Consider the following 19,334-nt stretch of genomic DNA (forward strand, 5'->3'; position numbering starts at 1 on the left):
TGTTAGGAGGAAAAACATAAAAAATAAAAAAACGTACAATAAGCTGGTTGCACAAGTGTGCACGCCCTTAAACTAATACTTTGTTGTTGAAGCACCTTTTGATTTAATTACAGCATTCAGTCTTTTTGGCTAGGAATCTATCAGCCTGCCACATCTAGACTTGGCAATATTTGCCCACTCTTCCTTGCAAAAGCGCTCCAAATCTGTCCGATTGCGAGGGCGTCTCTTGTGCACAGCCGTCTTCAGGTCACCCCACAGATTTTCGATTGGATTTAGGTCTGGGCTCTGGCTGGGCCGTTCCAAAACTTTGATTTCGATGTACGTTTGGGGCCATTGTCGTGCTGAAAGGTGAAATTCCTCTTCATCTTCAGCTTTCTAGCAGACACCTGAAGGTTTTGGGCCAAAATTGACTGGTATTTAGAACTGTTGATAATTCCCTCCACCTTGACTAAAGCCCCTGTTCCAGCTGAAGGAAAACAACCCCAGAACGTGATGCTGCCACCACCATGCTTCACCATGGGTATGGTGGTGGTTTTGCGCCAAACTTACCTTTTGGAATTGTGGCCAAAAAGTTCAACCTTGGTTTCATCAGACCATAACACATTTTCCCACATGCTTTTGGGAGAGTTGATGTATTTTTTTTGCAAAATTTAGCCGGGTCTGGATGTTTTTCTTTGACCCTACCTCATAGTCCAGACATATGGAGAATAGGGAGATTGTCACATGTAGTACACAACCAGCACTTACCAGAAATTCCTGCAGCTCCTTCAGTGTTGCTGTAGGCCTCTTGGCAGCCTCCCTGACCAGTTTTCATCTTGTCTTTTCATCAATTTTGGAGGGACGTCCAGTTCTCGGTAACGTCACTGTTGTCCCGTATTTTCTCCACTTCTTGATGACGGTCTTCACTGTGCTCCATGGTATATCTAATGCCGTGGAAATGTTTTCGTATCCTTCCCCTGACTGATACCTTTCAACAATAAGATCCCTTTGATGCTTTGTAAGCTCTCTGTGAACCCTGGCTTTTGCTGGAGGAGGCAACTGAGTAAATGTCTGAACTTTTATTTAGGGTTAATCAGAGTCATTTTAATTGATGGCAGGCGTGAACCCAAAAAGACTGAATGCTGTAATTAAATCAAAAGGTGGTTCAACAAAGTATTAGTTTAAGGGTGTGCACACTTATGCAACCAGCTCATTGTACGTTTTTTTATTTATTTTTGTTTTTCCCCCAAACAGATTTGTTTGTTTTTTCAGTTGTATTGTACAGGTTATAGGTCACATTAAAGGTGGGAAAATTTTTGAAATTATTTATCGTGGTCTTTTTTTTTTTTTAACTTCAGAAAAACCTATCATTTTAACAGGGTGTGGACACTTTTTTTATTTCCACTGTACATGTCATGGTCCTGCTAAAGTTTAACTTGTGTAACCACTAGCGATACAACAATGGTCAAAGGTCTTTAAGAGAGGTGTACACATGGAACGCTTGAGTGACAACCATGTGCACATCATGAAGAAACCCCCATCCATCTCTGAGAGTTACTCCAGACGACAACAACAATCCTCCAACAACATTACGCAACAGACACACGTCTGGAAATCTTATCCAATATGAACTGTACTGTATTCTCTCTGCTAAGCAAGATCGTCTGGGTGCTCAAGGCTTTTATATATACTGATCCAATCAGGGGAAACAACAGATTTCCGGTGTCTTAATCTAAATCTTTATAATCCCCATTGGTAATAATGGACATGTTTTGATTTATTATAACATTGTTAACGCTAGTTATTTTTCTAAAATGTGTTTCTTGTTAAACTGAGCAAATTTGTGGGTTTAGGCGTAAAAACTTGATCCAAAAGTTACATGTTATGACCTGATATCCATCAGGAGTCTTTCTTGTCTAAACAGCAAAAAAAGCATTCACATTAATATGTATGCTTTCAAGAAATAGCTATGTAATACAGTATTAAAATTGTTTTCCACAACAGACAATAATGGATCTGGCTTTAAAAACTATTGATGCTTAGACAGAAAAGGATCTGATGCGTATTGCATCAAACAAATATGTGATATCTGAATAAAATGTAATATATTCCCAATATCTCTTGCACTATTAAAAAAAACTGAGCTGTTAGTGTGAATACGATATCAACAGAGGGAGACATATTCCAATGTTAGTCTTTGCACTTTCATACTGTACTGTATGCTGTAAGTGTGACTAATATTCTTCCAGTAATGTGTGTGAATGTACATTGAAATGTAAGAATACAATTTTAGTCTAAAGTTATTAAAATAAAATAAAATTACACCATTTTTGTTTGTTTTTGACCTAAAACCGGTATCGACGTTTGTTGTAGAAAAGAAGCCGCACACTTCACTGGATTTGAGGACACGATTCATTTAGTATCCATTAAAAAAAATTAAAAATAATAGGTACCCTATGGGTACATGTGGCTACTGCTTATAAATAAAATTGTTTTCTGATACTATGTGTATACAGTAAATATAGCATATATACAGTGCTCAGCGTAAATGAGTGCACCCCCTTTGAAAAGTAACATTTTAAACAATATCTCAATGAACACAAACAATTTCCAAAATGTTGACAAGACAAAGTTTAATATAACATCTGTTTAACTTATAACGTGAAAGTAAGGTTAATAATATAACTTAGATTACACATTTTTCAGTTTTACTCAAATTAGGGTGGTGCAAAAATGAGTACACGCCACAACAAAAACTACTACATCTAGTACTTTGTATGGCCTCCATGATTTTTAATAACAGCACCAAGTCTTCTAGGCATGGAATGAACAAGTTGGCGACATTTTGCGACATCAATCTTTTTCCATTCTTCAACAATGACCTCTTTTAGTGACTGGATGGAGAGTGATGCTCAACTTGTCTCTTCAGAATTCCCCATAGGTGTTCGACTGGGTTCAGATCAGGAGACATACTTGGCCACTGAATCACTTTCACCCTGTTCTTCTTCAGAAATCCAACAGTGGCCTTAGATGTGTGTTTAGTCATGTTGGAAAAGTGCACGACGACCAAGGGCACGGAGTGATGGTAGCATCTTCTCTTTCAGTATAGAGCAATACATCTGTGAATTCATGATGCCATCAATGAAATGCAGCTCCCCGACACCAGCAGCACTCATGCAGCCCCACATAAGGACACTGCCACCACCATGCGTTTTTCTTTGTATTCCTCACCTTTGCGACGCCATACAGTTTTGAAGCCATCAGTTCCAAAAACATTTATCTTGGTCTCTTCACTCCAGAGTATAGAGTCCCAGTAGTCTTCATCTTTGTCAGCATGGGCCCTGGCAAACTCTAGGCGGGCTTTTTTATGCCTGGGCTTTAGAAGAGGCTTCTTTCCATGCATGCCATTCCTCTGCAGCGTACGCCGTATTGTGTCACGGGAAATAGTCATCCCAGTTTGGCTTTCTACTTCTTTAGATAACTGCAGTGAACTTGCATGCCGATTTTCTTCAACCCTTCTCATCAGAAGACGCTCCTGTCGAGGTGTTAACTTCCATGGATGACCTGGACGTCTCTGTGAGATGGTCGCAGTTCCATCTTTCTTAAATTTTTGTACCACTTTTGCAACAGTATTCTGACTGATAAGTAAAGCTTTGCTGATCTTCTTGTAGCCTTCACCTTTGTTGTGTAAAGAAATTATTTTCTTTGGGGAATTCTGAAGAGACAAGTTGAGCATCACTCTCCATCAAAAAGGTCAATTTTCTTAAAATAAACACCATTTACTTGATATCGAAGCAGCAGCCTTGGTGAACCACGAGGTGAATTTCGTTTATCTTTTTATCTGCTGATTACAGTCAAGCCGGAAAGTCTGCACACCTCTTCACCTTCACCACGTTTTATTATGTTACAGACTTATTCTACAATAGACTGAGTTCATTTTTTGCCTCAAACATCTACACACAATCACCAATAATTACGAAGTGAAAACAGGTTTTTAGAAAATATGCAATTTTATTTTACTGACAAAAATAGGTTATTTAGGGGTTACGTATCCGTACACACCCTTAGCTTAATACTTGATTGATGCACCTTTGGCAGCAATTAGAGCTTCAAGGCGTCTTGGGAAAGAAGCTACGAACTTGGCACACTTGTTTCTGGACATTTTTGCCCATTCCTCCTGGCATATCCTTGCAAGCTTTGTCAGGTTGGATGGGGAGCATCAGTACACAGCCATTTCGAGCTCCTTCCACAGATGTTCAATTGGATTCAGGTCTGGGCTCTGGCTGGGCCACTCAAGGACATTCACAGACTTTCTCCAAAGCCACTCCTTTGTTCTCTTGGCTGCTTCAGGTCATTGTCATGTTGGAAGGTAAACCTTTGCCCCAGTCTGAGGTCCAGAGCGCTCTGGAGCAGGTTTTCTTCAAGGATGTCGGTGTACTTGGCTGCATTCCTCTTTCCCTCTATCAAGACTAGTCACCCTGTTCCTGCTGCTGAAAAACATCCCCACATCATGATGCTGCCACCGCCATGCTTCACTGTAGGGATGGCATTAGCCAGGTGATGAGCGGTGCCTGGTTTCCTCCAGACGTGAAGCTTAGTATTCAGGCCAAAAAGTTCAATTTTGGTTTCATCAGACCAGAGAATCTTGTTTCTCATGGTTTGAGAGTCCTCAAGGTGCCTTTTGGTAAACTCCAAGCGGGCTGTCACGTGCCTTTTACTAAGGAGTGGCTTCCGTTTGGCCACGCTACCATAAAGGCCTGATTTGTGGAGTGCTGCCTGGATGGTTGATCTTTGGAAAGGTTCTCCCATCTCCACAAGGATGCGCTGGAGCTCTGTCAGAGTGACCCTCGGGTTCCTGCTCACCTCCCTGGCCAAGGCCCGTCTTCCCCGATCGCTCAGTTTGGCCAGGCGGCCAGGTCTAGGAAGATTCTTGGTGGTTCCAAACTTCTTCCATTTATGAATGATGGTGGCCACTGTGCTCTTTGGGACCTGTAAAGCTGCAGCAATTTTTCTGTACCCTTCTCCAGATCTATGCCTTGACACCACGCGCGATTGCTCTAAGACAGCGAGGGAGGCTCAGCCTCCTCTAAAAATGACGAACATCGTGTAGGATGAATTGCGCTAGGCTTATGTTATAGCCGACCTTATCTCATCTCATCTCATCTCATTATCTCTAGCCGCTTTATCCTTCTACAGGGTCGCAGGCAAGCTGGAGCCTATCCCAGCTGACTATGGGCGAAAGGCGGGGTACACCCTGGACAAGTCGCCAGGTCATCACAGGGCTAACATAGACACAGACAACCATTCACACTCACAATCACACCTACGGTCAATTTAGAGTCACCAGTTAACCTAACCTGCATGTCTTTGGACTGTGGGGGAAACCGGAGCACCCGGAGGAAACCCACGCGGACACGGGGAGAACATGCAAACTCCACACAGAAAGGCCCTCGCCGGCCCCGGGGCTCGAACCCAGGACCTTCTTGCTGTGAGGCGACAGCGCTAACCACTACACCACCGTGCCGCCAGCCGACCTTATAACATTGCTATTTCAGATCCAGAATCATAGAAGTATATGTGCTCAACCCACTACAGTGCGAAATCATTCCGTTATAACTTTCCCCAGTTCGCCTAATGTGTGCGTGAGTTTTTCCCCCTCGTGACAGCGCGATGCAGCCCAGCCTCAGTGGATTGGGAGCTATGTGCCTGTCAATCTCAAAATGCAAGACGATTATTGGACAAATACTGCGAAAATGCCCGCCCACAGAGTCTCACGGACTCCCAGCCTCAATGGACTTCAACGGCATTTGGGAGCTATGCGCTTTTCAATCTCAAAATGCAAGACGGTTATTTTACAAATACTGCGAAAATGCCCGCCCACGGACTCCCAGCCTCACATGGGAGGGACATGGCAGTTTCCACGAGGAGACTGGTGATTGGTGAAAGCGGCCGGATATTTTCTTTGATTGACAGCTCGTTTCAACTATAGACAGGCAGCGGTACAGTGTTGCCAGATTGGGCGGTTTTAAGTGCATTTTAGCGGGTTTTGAACATATTTTGGGCTGGATAACGTCAGCAGTATCTGGCAACATCAGTTCAGTCCCATGTGGATTCGCAAGTGCTGTGGTGTATTGTAAGAGATCAGCTTACATTTCGATTTCATTCATTACATACGGTTTCTATCAGCTTTTTTAGTTTGTATATATTTTCATTGTAAATAAAGTGTAAATATAGTGTTGTCAAGTTTGCTATCTTAGTTCCAGAAATGTCGTTTATTTGAGTGACTGAACTTGAACTTGAGGGGGCTAGTCAGCTAGCAAGAAAGCTGCGCACGGATGCCAAGCATTGATGATTTAATTTTGGTGAAGCCATTTGCCAGTCTTCCTTTCGAGGAAAAAATTTAAATTAAAGAGCAGGGTAGACCAACGCCTCAAATTGACTGGGTGAAAAAGGTAGGGAATAATACTCGTTCCTTTCAGCTCTCCTGGTACGAGAAAGTGAATTGGCTAACAGCAAGTGATCCACATCAACAACAGTAAATAGGCTACTTTAGTAATATGTCATGGATGGACCAAAAATATAGAATCTATTTAAAATATTTATGCTGAGTATATTATATTGGAATATGTTTTTCTGGATATGAATTAAACACCGCTACAATTTGGAAAACATTTTTAAACAAAAATGCAGCCGAGGTCAATTTTTAAACAACATGCCACAATTTTAAAATATAAAATGTTAAAATATACCCCTCCCCCCCCAACACCACCATCATGTATATTGGACAGTAGGCTAATGGGCCAAAAGAACCTGTTATTTCACAGTTTGTGGCCCTGCCAACAATCAGCCAGACCAGAGGCAAGAGTATGGGCAAAATTGATGTGTTTTTTCTTTTAAAATCTGGAAATATCGTAACCGACCAGCCTCCCCTGTTTGAAAGACTACCAGCCGCCACTGCTTGACACTATCCTGTTTCTGAGGTCTGCAGATAATTCCTTTGACCCCATGGCTTGGAGTTTGCTCTGATATGCTGTCAACTGTCAACTGTGGGACCTTATATAGGCAGGTGTTGGCAATCCCCAATCAATTGAATTTACCACAGGTGGACTCTAGTTAAGTTGAAGAAACATCTCAAGCAGTATCAGTGGAAACAAAATGCACCTCCGCTCACTTTTGGGTGTCATATCAAAGGGTGTGCACACTTGTGTACATATGATATTTTACATTTTGATTTTTAATAAATTAGCACAAATGTCTAAAAACCTGCTTTCACTTTGTCATTACGGGCTATTTTGTGTAGATGTTTGCGACAAAAAATTAAATTAATCTATTGTAGAATAAGTCTGTAACATAATAAAACATGGAGAAGGTGAAAGGGGTGTGCAGACTTTCCGGCTTGACTGTATCTTCCAATACTATGAAGTTTTTCTTATTTTGTTTCTAGTTCTGATTGGTTCCGAAGTTTATCAAGAAATAGAACGGGTAATCGAACTTGATCAGGATAAGTGCTAATTGGTTACGAAGTTTTGCTATTGTTACACTCATTCTTACATTCTTATACTTGTTCTTGTGTACCTTTGATAATGTGAGATCAACTGTTCATATTGCGAGATCACAATTCACTGTTCTGGTGATTGTAATGCTTATGCACTTGCGCTATTGTAATCCTTATGCGTATGTGTAGAGCGCGATTGTTACACTCTGACGTTCTTACAGCACGATGACATAGTGGCTAGTGCCTCTGTATGAGCCACAGTAAAATTGATATGTAATGATCATTGTGATCGACACACTAGCCATGTTTCCATTAACCTGCTTAATGCACAATTTGAAATTGTGAACTAAAAAATGAGGAATGGAAACTTTTTTCAAGAAAAAAAAGCATTTCTATACTCGCACGAGGTGGTTTTTTCAGACAATTCAATAAAGCGATGTTTTGCAAAATTGAAATGAAATTTTTTTTCGCACTTTCGTCAAGACATGACATGAAGAGCAAATTGAAATGCTAACTTTCTGAAAAAGAGTGCGTTCTAAGAACGATCACGAGAGGAGGAAACCCAGCTTGAATCACATAAAACACATTCGCAATTATGTTTTGTCAAAATATTAAAGTATCTCTTCTATCTTGGGCACAGAGGCGCCATGGGGGTGGGGGGGTGGGGGGGCTAGGACGATTCTAAGGGCCCAGCATTGACAGAGGGCCCTCAGAGGACAATATTAATATTATTACCATCTCATCTCATTATCTCTAGCCGCTTTATCCTGTTCTACAGGGTCGCAGGCAAGCTGGAGCCTATCCCAGCTGACTACGGGTGAAAGGCGGAGTACACCCTGGACAAGTCGCCAGGTCATCACAGGGCTATTATTACCATGTGTAAGTTAATTCAATTTAAAAAATTAATAATTTTGTCTCTTAAAATGAGAAAATACAATAACCTTCTGGTTTGGTTTTCCATTTTCCGCAAAATTATTAGAACACATAGTCTTTATATTTCACCCCTCTCCCTATTCGTTACATGGTACAGTCTTGTATAGGCGGAGCCAGAGCGTGACACCACATTAGGTTTGCTGCTTTCCAATCCAGCACTAATGTTAGCTGCACACGGTACAAGCAGAATTGATGGTGAACCATCAGTAGATTGACACCATCATGAAGAAGTCAGGTTACTAGAAATGTAAAAGTGGGGGTGCAATATTATATTTTTTCATAGGGCCCAAAATTTCTAGCAGCGCCCCTGAATGTGCAAAACTGCACTGAAAATCTAGCTAGAGACTGGTCAGTTGGGGTGGCACAGTGGTGTAGTGGTTAGCACTGTCACCTCACAACAAGAAGGTTCTGGGTTCGAGCTCAGTGGCTGACAGGGGCCTTTCTGTGTGGAGTTTGCATGTTCTCCCTGTGGGTTTCCTCCGGGTGCTCCGGTTTCCCCCACAGTCCAAAGACATGCAGGTTAGGTTAACTGGTGACTCTAAATTGACCGTAGGTGTGAATGTGAGTGTGAATGGTTGTCTGTGTCTCTGTGTCAGCCCTGCGATGATCTGGCGACTTGTCCAGGGTGTACCCCGCCTCTTGCCCATAGTCAGCTGGGATAGGCTCCAGCTTGCCCGCGACCCTGCACAAAGTGCTAAATTATTTCATCTCATCTCATTATCTCTAGCTGCTTTATCCTGTTCTACAGGGTCGCAGGCAAGCTGGAGCCTATCCCAGCTGACTACGGGCGAAAGGCGGGGTACACCCTGGACAAGTCGCCAGGTCATCACAGGGCCGACACACAGACACAGACAACCATTCACACTCACATTCACACCTACGGTCAATTTAGAGTCACCAGTTAACCTAACCTGCATGTCTTTGGACTGTGGGGGAAACCGGAGCACCCGGAGGAAACCCATGCAGACACAGGGGGAACATGCAAACTCTGCACAGAAAGGCCTTCGCCGGCCACGGGGCTCGAACCCAGACCTTCTTGCTGTGAGGCAACAGTGCTAACCACTACACCACCATTCATAAGTTATGTGAAGGAACAATATTTGCTACAAGTTTGATCAAGTTCGTATATCTATACGTTGCATATTTGACGTTTTTAGTTCATAAAATACTGTGCAAATGTCTGAAGTACCCTTAAGCTTAAATTTAAATTAAATTTAAAGTGCTTAAGACTTTGCACAGGGCTGTATATTGAGTATATCGAGTGTTATTTGTGAACATTAACACACACTATACAGCTCAACAATACAGTATAAGATAGAAACAAAAGGCATTTAGGATGTGATCAGTGGCAACAATTGCTGACAAGAAACTTTTAAATAAATTTAGGAACATCATCTGACCACAACAAGGCACCTTTTTATATTTGAACATATTCTGCACATTGTATCTGTATACAAAAAAGACAGAAATGGGCATATTCATGTTGCACAAGTATTTCGGTGTTCTACAGGTTTCCGCTGTCTCTCTGTACCCACATTTATCATTTCTCTCGCATTGCTCCCCCACAATCCTGTTTATCCTTGGTTTTTAAAAAAATGATGCGGTTGCTAGGCAACCAACCCAGGTTGTTGGACCATGAAACAGGAGCGCTGCTCTCTGATTGGCTGGAGTGCACAAGCTGGCATAAGACTGGCTAAGCTTGAGTCAGTCAGGACCTTTGTTTCTGGGTGTGGGGGAGGAGTCTATGCAGCAGAACGTACACACTGATTTCCACTCCCTCTCTCTCTCACACACACACACGTCAGTACGCCTACACCAAGGTCTGCTGCACATCAGCACTTGAGCAGCGGCAGATTGGCTGGAGCGTTGGCATCATCTGGCATTCTTTTCTTCACCAGCAAGTGTGTGTGTGTGTGTGTGTCTTCTGTAGGTGAGCATATACAGGAGAGCTTCTGTGTGTGGGTGTGTGTATGACACTTTTTTTTTTTTTTGCTTGGGATTCCTCCTGCCCCATAAGGCTTTGCAGCAAGTGGATGTGCTGATGTAGGAAGAATGGATGCACCACTGGTCACACACGTACGTACACACTCAGCGCTCAGCCGTGAGGCCAAATGAAGAAATCGACATCCACAAATTTGAGGATTGAAGATACAACAATGTGACTGAGGGTAAGAAAGAGAGGTGTGTGTATGTGTGTGAGAGAGCGAGAGTAGGATAGGGCTTATTAAATAGCTATATGTCTCAAGGTAGGGCTGGGCGATACAGTTGAAATATCATATCACGATATTTTCACAATACGTATCATGATTATGATTTGAAAAAAGTGCCAGTTACAGGAGCACAACATTTCTCCACATTTGTGAGCGTCTGGATTTCAGACCATGGATACCCCACATTACAGTTTCGAAAAATATCTTTAAACCGTTTTTGAAAATACAGAATTTACTTTTGGTCCTAATTGCGTACAGTCGGAACGTAAACATCAGCATCAGCTTTGAGCAACTGGACCCGTTTGATCAGTTAACTCAAACAATCCAACACGTCTGTTCTTTCTTCTGATTGCTCAGAAGGTGTTGATTAATTTTCCACAACAGTGGATCTAACTGCGCTTGTTCTAACCCGTTATAGTTCCTAAAGTAGGAATTAATTCACAGAGCCTTGTATGGCAGATATTGATGTGGTAATCGATGTGGTGCATTTTCTATAAGGAGGGGTTTCTTTGGCATTTTTGGAAGGAGTCTCCAGTGTCAGAGCTTTCTAATAGTTAGAGGTAATTCTGTTTATTTAAAATGTCCAACACTGGAAAGTCTGTGTAACGTGGCATGCTGCGTTTTTCACCTTTTATCTACTTCAAGAAAAAGGAAATACACTCACCGGCCACTTTATTAGGAACATCCACAGGCTTGCGGTTTGATGCAGTTCTCTAATCAGCCGATCCCTTGACAGCAGCACGATGCATAAAATCATGCAGATACAAATCAAGAGCTTCAGTGAGCTTAATGTTCACTTCGAACATCAGAATGGGAAAAACTGCGATCTCACGGTGTGACTTTCTTTCACTGTGGCATGGGTGTTGGTTTGAGCCAGATGGACTGGTTTGAGTATTTCAACGAGAAACTGCTGATCTCCTGGGGTTTTCACACACAACAGTCTCTAGAGTTTACACAGAATGGTGCAAAAAATAAAAAACATTGAGCTGAGCGAGTGACGGTTCTGTGGGCGGAAACAAACGTCAGAGAGGTCAGAGGAAAATGGACAGATTTGAGGTGGTTCAAGCTTCTTCTTTTTTTGCCAGGAAGGATAAAGTAACTCATAGCAACTCTTTACAACTGTGGTGAGCAGAAAAGCATCTCAGCATGAAACAGCAGAAGAACACATTGGGTTCCACTCCTGCCAGCCAAGAACAAGGACTCATAGAATCAACAATAAGTTCCTATTAAAGTGGCCCGTGAGCGTATGAGAGACTGGTGTGGGGGGGAAAAGGATTGAAATCCCAGTTGTTGTTGTTTTTTATGTAATCTTTAAACATTAAATACAAACTGGTAATGTAAGTTAATTTTTATCGACTAAATAAACTAATGAGGAAAAGGATGAACATTTCAACAAGTTTCACATCCGTCGGCTGCATTACTGTGACTAGCGATGGAGTTTTACACTATGTTCACACTGCAAGGCTTAATGCTCAATTCCGATTTTTTTGTGAGGTCGTTCACATTAACAAATATATGCGACTTGTATGTGATCCTCAGTATGAACGAAAAGCGACCTAAAAGTGTTCCGCATGCGCATTGCAGGATACGACGACATCACACGCAGTGAGCATGGCCAGTGTTTACGGAAGTAACCTAAAGTTTCCTGTGTATGACAGTAGCCAGCATGGAGTACCTGGCGATGATGCAGTTGTTGTTGCGACGGAGCCAGAACATGCACAATAGCCTGATGTTAAGGAGGAGGTTGAGAAGGAAGAGGGCAAGGGTTTTGGCTCAGGCGTTCTGCGGGGTAGTGACTGCAACCTCCGTTCAAAGGAACGTGTGGGTGCGGAATCGCATTGATGTCATGCGCCATGTTGTTGTAACTTTTTTGAGAGACCCGCCGCCTACTTCAGCGCAGAATAGTGACGTTTGTGGCTTGTTGATGACGTGTAAGTCGGATGAATGCGACGTGGCGGTTCAGACTGAAGTCGCATATGAAAAGATCGGATAGGAACCGGAATTAGGACCACATATCCAAACGGCCTGGGTCGGATTTGAAAAAATCGGATCTGTGTCGTTCATATTGTCAATAAAAGATCGGATACAGGTCACATATGGGCGAAAAAATCGGATTTGAGTCACTTCAGCCTGCAGTGTGAACGTAGTGTTAGAAACCGTTTTAGAAAAGTGACGAAATGACAGATATAATGATGTCAGACGAGTGTATTGTGACATTATTTATCACAATATTAGCACTGGTTAGCACTGTCGCTTCACAGCAAGAAGGTTCTGTTTTAATTATATGTCTGTAAAATATATATCATGTCTTAATTTTATATCTTTATCTGACCATTCATTCATGCTTACATGAAAGTAGAAGACTTTTTGTTGTTGTTGCATCCCAGTATATCAATATCAGATCATTATATTGCCCATCTTTAAAATTTAATTGATGAGTCTTAAATTTTATTTGATGGGGTTAATAGTGATAACATTTTAAAAGGTACGTCATTTATAAATGACAAAATCTCATTTAGAGAGAATTCTCTTCCCATAACAGTTTTTCTTGTCTTCACTGACACGATGTGACCTTTTTAGATCACTCCAAACACACTTTTTGTGATCATCCAGGAATTATAAACCAGGCAGAGTAATCTGTGTCATATTTTGGCTCAAAATCTGTTGTTTACGTCGATTGCAGGGTCAGGATTAAATTGTGTGCGTGTGTGTCTGTGTGAACTAATTCTGTCAGATGTTAACTATTTAATCAAGGATTGATGCTGTTAGTACATTGAAGCTCTGTGGGATTTTCAGAAAGATCCCTCCCCTTTCGCAGGATTGGTTCAGATGTAGCTGCTGTAACACCATCAAATAATGCTGAGCCCTGTTCTCCATTCTGAGCTCTCGGCCTTGGAGCCGGAGTACACAGAGGGTAAAGTATATAAGCTTCACTTTTACTGCACTATTACTGTACCCCAAACCAGAAACACACCACAAACACACTTATCATGTCTGATCAGGAGATCACACATGTCTCATTTAAAGTAGCCAGAAAACATTCACCACATGCCATGTGGTTGCACTTTAGTAGCTACTCATATGAGTAATCATACCACAAACTCAAAGGGACGGCTCACATTAGATTATTATGGGATAAGCCACAGTTCAGAACAAAAAAAAATTGCTCGCTCTGGCTTCCTGTTAAGTGTAATAATAATAATAATGGGGTGGCACGGTGCTGTGGTTAGCGCTGTCGCCTCACAGCAAAAAGATCCGGGTTCGAGCCCCGTGGCCCCCGAGGTCCTTTCTGTACGGAGTTTGCATGTTGTCCGCATGAGTTTCCTCCGGGTGCTCCGGTTTCCCCCACAGTCCAAAGACATGCAGGTTAGGTTAACCGGTGACTCTAAATTGACCGTAGGTGTGAATGTGAGTGTGAATGGTTGTCTGTGTCTATGTGTCAGCCCTGTGATGACCTGGTGACTTGTCCAGGGTGTACCCCGCCTTTTGCCCGTAGTCAGCTGGGATAGGCTCCAGCTTGCCTGCGACCCTGTAGAACAGGATAAAGCAGCTACAGATAATAAGATGAGATGAGATAATAATAATATCAAAATTATTAATGGGCGGCACGGTGGTGTGGTGGTTAGCGCTGTCGCCTCACAGCAAGAAGGTCCTGGGTTCGAGCCCCGGGGCCGGCGAGGGCCTTTCTGTGTGGAGTTTGCATGTTCTCCCCGTGTCCGCGTGGGTTTCCTCCGGGTGCTCCGGTTTCCCCCACAGTCCAAAGACATGCAGGTTAGGTTAACTGGTGACTCTAAATTGACCATAGGTGTGAGTGTGAATGGTTGTCTGTGTCTATGTGTCAGCCCTGTGATGACCTGGTGACTTGTCCAGGGTGTACCCCGCCATTCGCCCGTAGTCAGCTGGGATAGGCTCCAGCTTGCCTGCGACCCTGTAGAAGGATAAAGCGGCTACAGATAATGAGATGAGATGAGAATGAAAATTATTAATGATTGAAATTTAATTTAAGTAAAAATCTACCATTTACAAATTATTACAAGTAGGCTACTATATTTGATAAAGAAAAAAAACCCACCCAGGAAACCACAAATAATCCAGGTTAAGAATGGTAAACTTTTAAAATACATACCGGTACAACCCCAAATCAGAAAAAGTTAGGACGGTATGGAAAATGCAAATAAAAAAGAAAGCAGTGATTTCTAATCATTGCAGACAGTTTGAACCCAAGATATTTCATGCTGTGTCTGGTCAACTTCATTTCATTAGTTAATATACATCCATTCCTGTTTCAGGCCTGTAACACATTCCAAAAAAGTTGTGACAGGGGCAATTTAGGACTAATAATGGGGTAAAACAATTAAATAACGATGTGATTTGAAAGAGGTGATTGTAATCATGATTTGGTACGCAATCAGTATCCAGGAAAGGCCTGACCTTTGAGGAGCAAAGATGGGCTGAGGATCTCCAGTTTGTCAACAAATGCATGAGGAAAATTATTGAAAATGTTTAAAACAATGTTCCTCAAAGAAAGATGCACAGAGATTTGGATACGTCACCCTCTACAGTGCATAATATCATTAAACAATTCAAGGAATCTGGAGGAGTTTTGGTGTGTAAAGGGCAAGGGCTCAAGCCTAAGCTGAACACCCGTGATCTCTGATCCCTCAGACGGCACTGCATCAAGAACCATCATTCATCTATAGCTGATAGAACCACATGGGCTCAGGATTACTTTGACAATCCTTTGTCAAGCTCTGCATCATAGAGTTACATCCACAAATCCTAGTTAAAACTTTACTGTGCAAAAAGAAAGCCTTTTGTTAACTGTGTCCAGAAACGCCGTCAACTTCTCTGTGCTCAGAGGCATGTGGGATGGACCATCACACAGTGGAAATGTGTATTATGGTCAGAGGAATCAGTATTTACAGGTCTTTTTTTGGAAGAAGTGGATGCCGAGTGAAAGGAGTCAGTTGAGGTGGTTTGGGCACCTTGTTAGGATGCCCCCTGGATGCCTCCCAAGGGAGGTTCTCTGAGCATGCCCCACTGGGAGGAGACCCCAGGGCAGCCCCAGGACACGCTGGAGAGATTACATCTCTCGGCTGGCCTGGGAACGCCTCGGTATTCCCCCGGAAGAGCTGGTGGAGGTGGCCGGGGAGAGGGAAGTCTGGGCTGCTGTGCTTAGGCTGCAACCCCCGCAACCCGGATCCGGATAAGCGGTAGAAAATGGATGGATGGATGGATGGATGGATGGATGGATGGATGGATGCCGTGTGCTCTAGACCAAAGATGAAAAGGACCATCCAGACTGTTATCAGGAACAAGTTCAAAAGCCAGGGGGAGTCATAGTATGGGGTCATGTCAGTACCCTTGGCAAAGGTAATTTACACTTCTGTGATGGCAGCATTAATGCAGAAAAGTACACTGAGATTTTGGAGCAACATATGCTGCCTTCAAGACGACATCTTTCCCAGGGAGATTTCAGCAAGACAATGCAAAACCACATTCTGCACACATTACAAAGGCATGGCTGCGGAAGGAGAGGGTGTCTGTCTGTCCCGTCTTTCGCCGATAGAGAATGTGTGTGGTGAATTTTGAACCGAAAAAACATGACAACGATGAACCCCTTACTGTTACACACCTTCAGACCTGTTTGCAGGAAGAATGAGACAAAATAACACTTGCAACACTTCATCACTTGGTGTCTTCAGTCCCTAAACATATTTTAAGTGTTGTGAGAAGGAATGACAACATTACAAAGCGGTAAATGCTTTACCGTTCTCACTTTTTTAGAAAATGCTTTGCAAGAATCAAAATTGAAATGTGTTTGTTTTGCAAAAAACAATAAAATTCATGAGGTAAAACATCAAATAATGTGCTGTTGTATTGTTTTACGTGCAATAGGGCAAAGATTATTTACAAATCATTGTTTTCAGCTTTAACTTCGATTTCAACATACCGTCCCAACTTTTTGTGATTTGGGGTTGTATTTAAAATAAAAATAAGAAGTGATAAACAGATGAGACAATTATGCAAATGTATTTTTTTTGCACATACACTACTGTTCAAAAGTTTGGGGTCACTTTGAAATGTCCTTATTTTTGAAAGAAAAGCACTGTTCTTTTCAATGAAGATCACTTTAAACTAATCAGAAATACACTCTATACATTGCTAATGTGGTAAATGACTATTCTAGCTGCAAATGTCTGGTTTTTGGTGCAATATCTCCATAGGTGTATAGAGGCCCATTTCCAGCAACTCTCACTCCAGTGTTCTAATGGTACAATGTGTTTGCTCATTGCCTCAGAAGGCTAATGGATGATTAGAAAACCCTTGTACAATCATGTTAGCACAGCTGAAAACAGTTGAGCTCTTTAGAGAAGCTATAAAACTGACCTTCCTTTGAGCAGATTGAGTTTCTGGAGCATCACATTTGTGGGGTCGATTAAATGCTCAAAATGGCCAGAAAAATGTCTTGACTATATTTTCTATTCATTTTACAACTTATGGTGGTAAATAAAAGTGTGACTTTTCATGGAAAACACAAAATTGTCTGGGTGACCCCAAACTTTTGAACGGTAGTGTATAAAATGCAATGACAGTAATCTGTATATCAGATTTATATGGTCATTAAAATAGAAACCGTGAGTGCATGAATCAGACATTATAGTTTTCACTCAATCAAAATATGTATAGCTTCAGAAGCACTGTGTCTGCACAGCTGTTGAAGGTTTTTTAATCCTCTTTTTAACTTTTGCAATCTAGATTTGATCAATAATAATAATAATAATAATAATATCTTGATTCATTAAACATTTCATAATGCACAAAAACACAGAAGTAGTGAGAAGGGTTTGATACCCAGGGGAGGGGGACCTCTGCTGACGGGGAAGAGAATTACCCCAAGCTCGGGTGACATTCAAGTTCACCTTCGAAAAACGTTGCTTTATAATCTCCACATCAATTCAATGTACAAAGTAGAACTTTACTCATTTCCATTATTCTTAATAGTTACCAGTGTTGTAGTCGAGTCACTAAACCTCGAGTCCGAGTCCAGTCTTGAGTCCCCAGTGTTCAAGTCCAAGTCATTAAAAAAATTTCGAGTCGAGAACAAGACTCCAACCACACCATTTGACGGTGGCTGTTCCTGAACATGACGTATGAACAGGTGTATGTGCTTCTCTTTGGCAGGGAGTGTGAAGTATTCTGTTAGAGATGGTTGGGAGACGGATGTAAGTGCAGAAGGTGTGTTTATTAATACAAGTGAAGATGGTAAACAATCCAGAACGGCAGGTGAAATCATAAAACAGTGAAACGGGCAATAGGTCGAGCGAGGCACAAACAGGCTATCGTAGACTCGGCAGAATCAAAGACGAGAAACAGGAAATCAGGTATCAGGAAACCAAACAAGGAAATAAGGCTCGGTAATGTGTCAGCAATGCAACTCAATACTTCGCAAAGTAAGTGCGTTTTCACAGTTTTTATATCGGCGCGCGGATTGCACCTTGATCCTGTGCAGGTGCGAGTCGTTTATGGTGCGCGCAAGAGTCCGTTTGGAGTGTGTGCTGTCCGGAGTGTGCCCGAGAGTCTATCTGATGCATGTGCCAAGGTGCGCAGGTGTGACACTCTTGCAACAAATTAGTACAAAAATTAAGGCCATCATTCAGTCTGTTCTCTGCTCTTCCATCACTGTTTGGTTTGGATCGGTCACCAAGCAGGACAAGAACAGACTGCAACGGGTAATAAGGTCTGCAGAGAAAATTATTGGTGTCAGCCTGCCCTCCATCCAAGACCTGTATCTGTCCAGAGTCAGGAAACGGGCAGGTAACATCTCTGCAGACCCATCACATCCTGGTCACAATCTGTTTAAACTTCTCCCCTCTGGGAGACGCTACAGAACACTGTACGCAAAAACAACCAGACACAAGAACAGTTTTCTCCCTCAGGCTGTCTCTGTGATGAACAGCTAAAACCGGACTCAAATATCAGTAACATCAACTGTGAAATATCTGCACACTCATACCGTCATTCTGTGCACACTGTATATTTATATTTACTAAGTCATCCTTACACTATGCACCATTTTGCACCAAAAGATTAAATTAAAAAAAATAATTAATAAATAAATAAAATTCTTGTCTATACATACAACCCCGATTCCAAAAAAGTTGGGACAAAGTACAAATTGTAAATAAAAACGTAATGCAATGATGTGGAAGTTTCAAAATTCCATATTTTATTCAGAATAGAACATAGATGACATATCAAATGTTTAAACTGAGAAAATGTATCATTTAAAGAGAAAAATTAGGTGATTTTAAATTTCATGACAACAACACATCTCAAAAAAGTTGGGACAAGGCCATGTTTACCACTGTGAGACATCCCCTTTTCTCTTTACAACAGTCTGTAAACGTCTGGGGACTGAGGAGACAAGTTGCTCAAGTTTAGGGATAGGAATGTTAACCCATTCTTGTCTAATGCAGGATTCTAGTTGCTCAACTGTCTTAGGTCTTTTTTGTCGTATCTTCCGTTTTATGATGCGCCAAATGTTTTCTATGGGTGAAAGATCTGGACTGCAGGCTGGCCAGTTCAGTACCCGGACCCTTCTTCTACGCAGCCATGATGCTGTAATTGATGCAGTATGTGGTTTGGCATCGTCATGTTGGAAAATGCAAGGTCTTCCCTGAAAGAGACGTCGTCTGGATGGGAGCATATGTTGC

The 19,334-nt window shown here is 42.0% G+C and overlaps 1 protein-coding gene across 1 annotated transcript in view; it reads left to right on the forward strand.

Annotated features, from left to right (window-relative positions):
- The first annotated feature begins 13,473 nt into the window (after window positions 1–13,473).
- The window catches only part of ppp2r2cb (protein phosphatase 2, regulatory subunit B, gamma b), a 30,289-nt gene continuing 24,428 nt past the window's right edge, over window positions 13,474–19,334 (forward strand). Inside the window, exon 1 of the mRNA XM_060926858.1 lies at window positions 13,474–13,531. Coding sequence (XP_060782841.1) covers window positions 13,474–13,531 — 58 coding nt within the window. The remainder of the gene's footprint in view (window positions 13,532–19,334) is intronic.

Source organism: Neoarius graeffei, chromosome 8, assembly GCF_027579695.1.
Source record: "Neoarius graeffei isolate fNeoGra1 chromosome 8, fNeoGra1.pri, whole genome shotgun sequence".
In the NCBI taxonomy this organism is placed as follows: domain Eukaryota; kingdom Metazoa; phylum Chordata; class Actinopteri; order Siluriformes; family Ariidae; genus Neoarius; species Neoarius graeffei.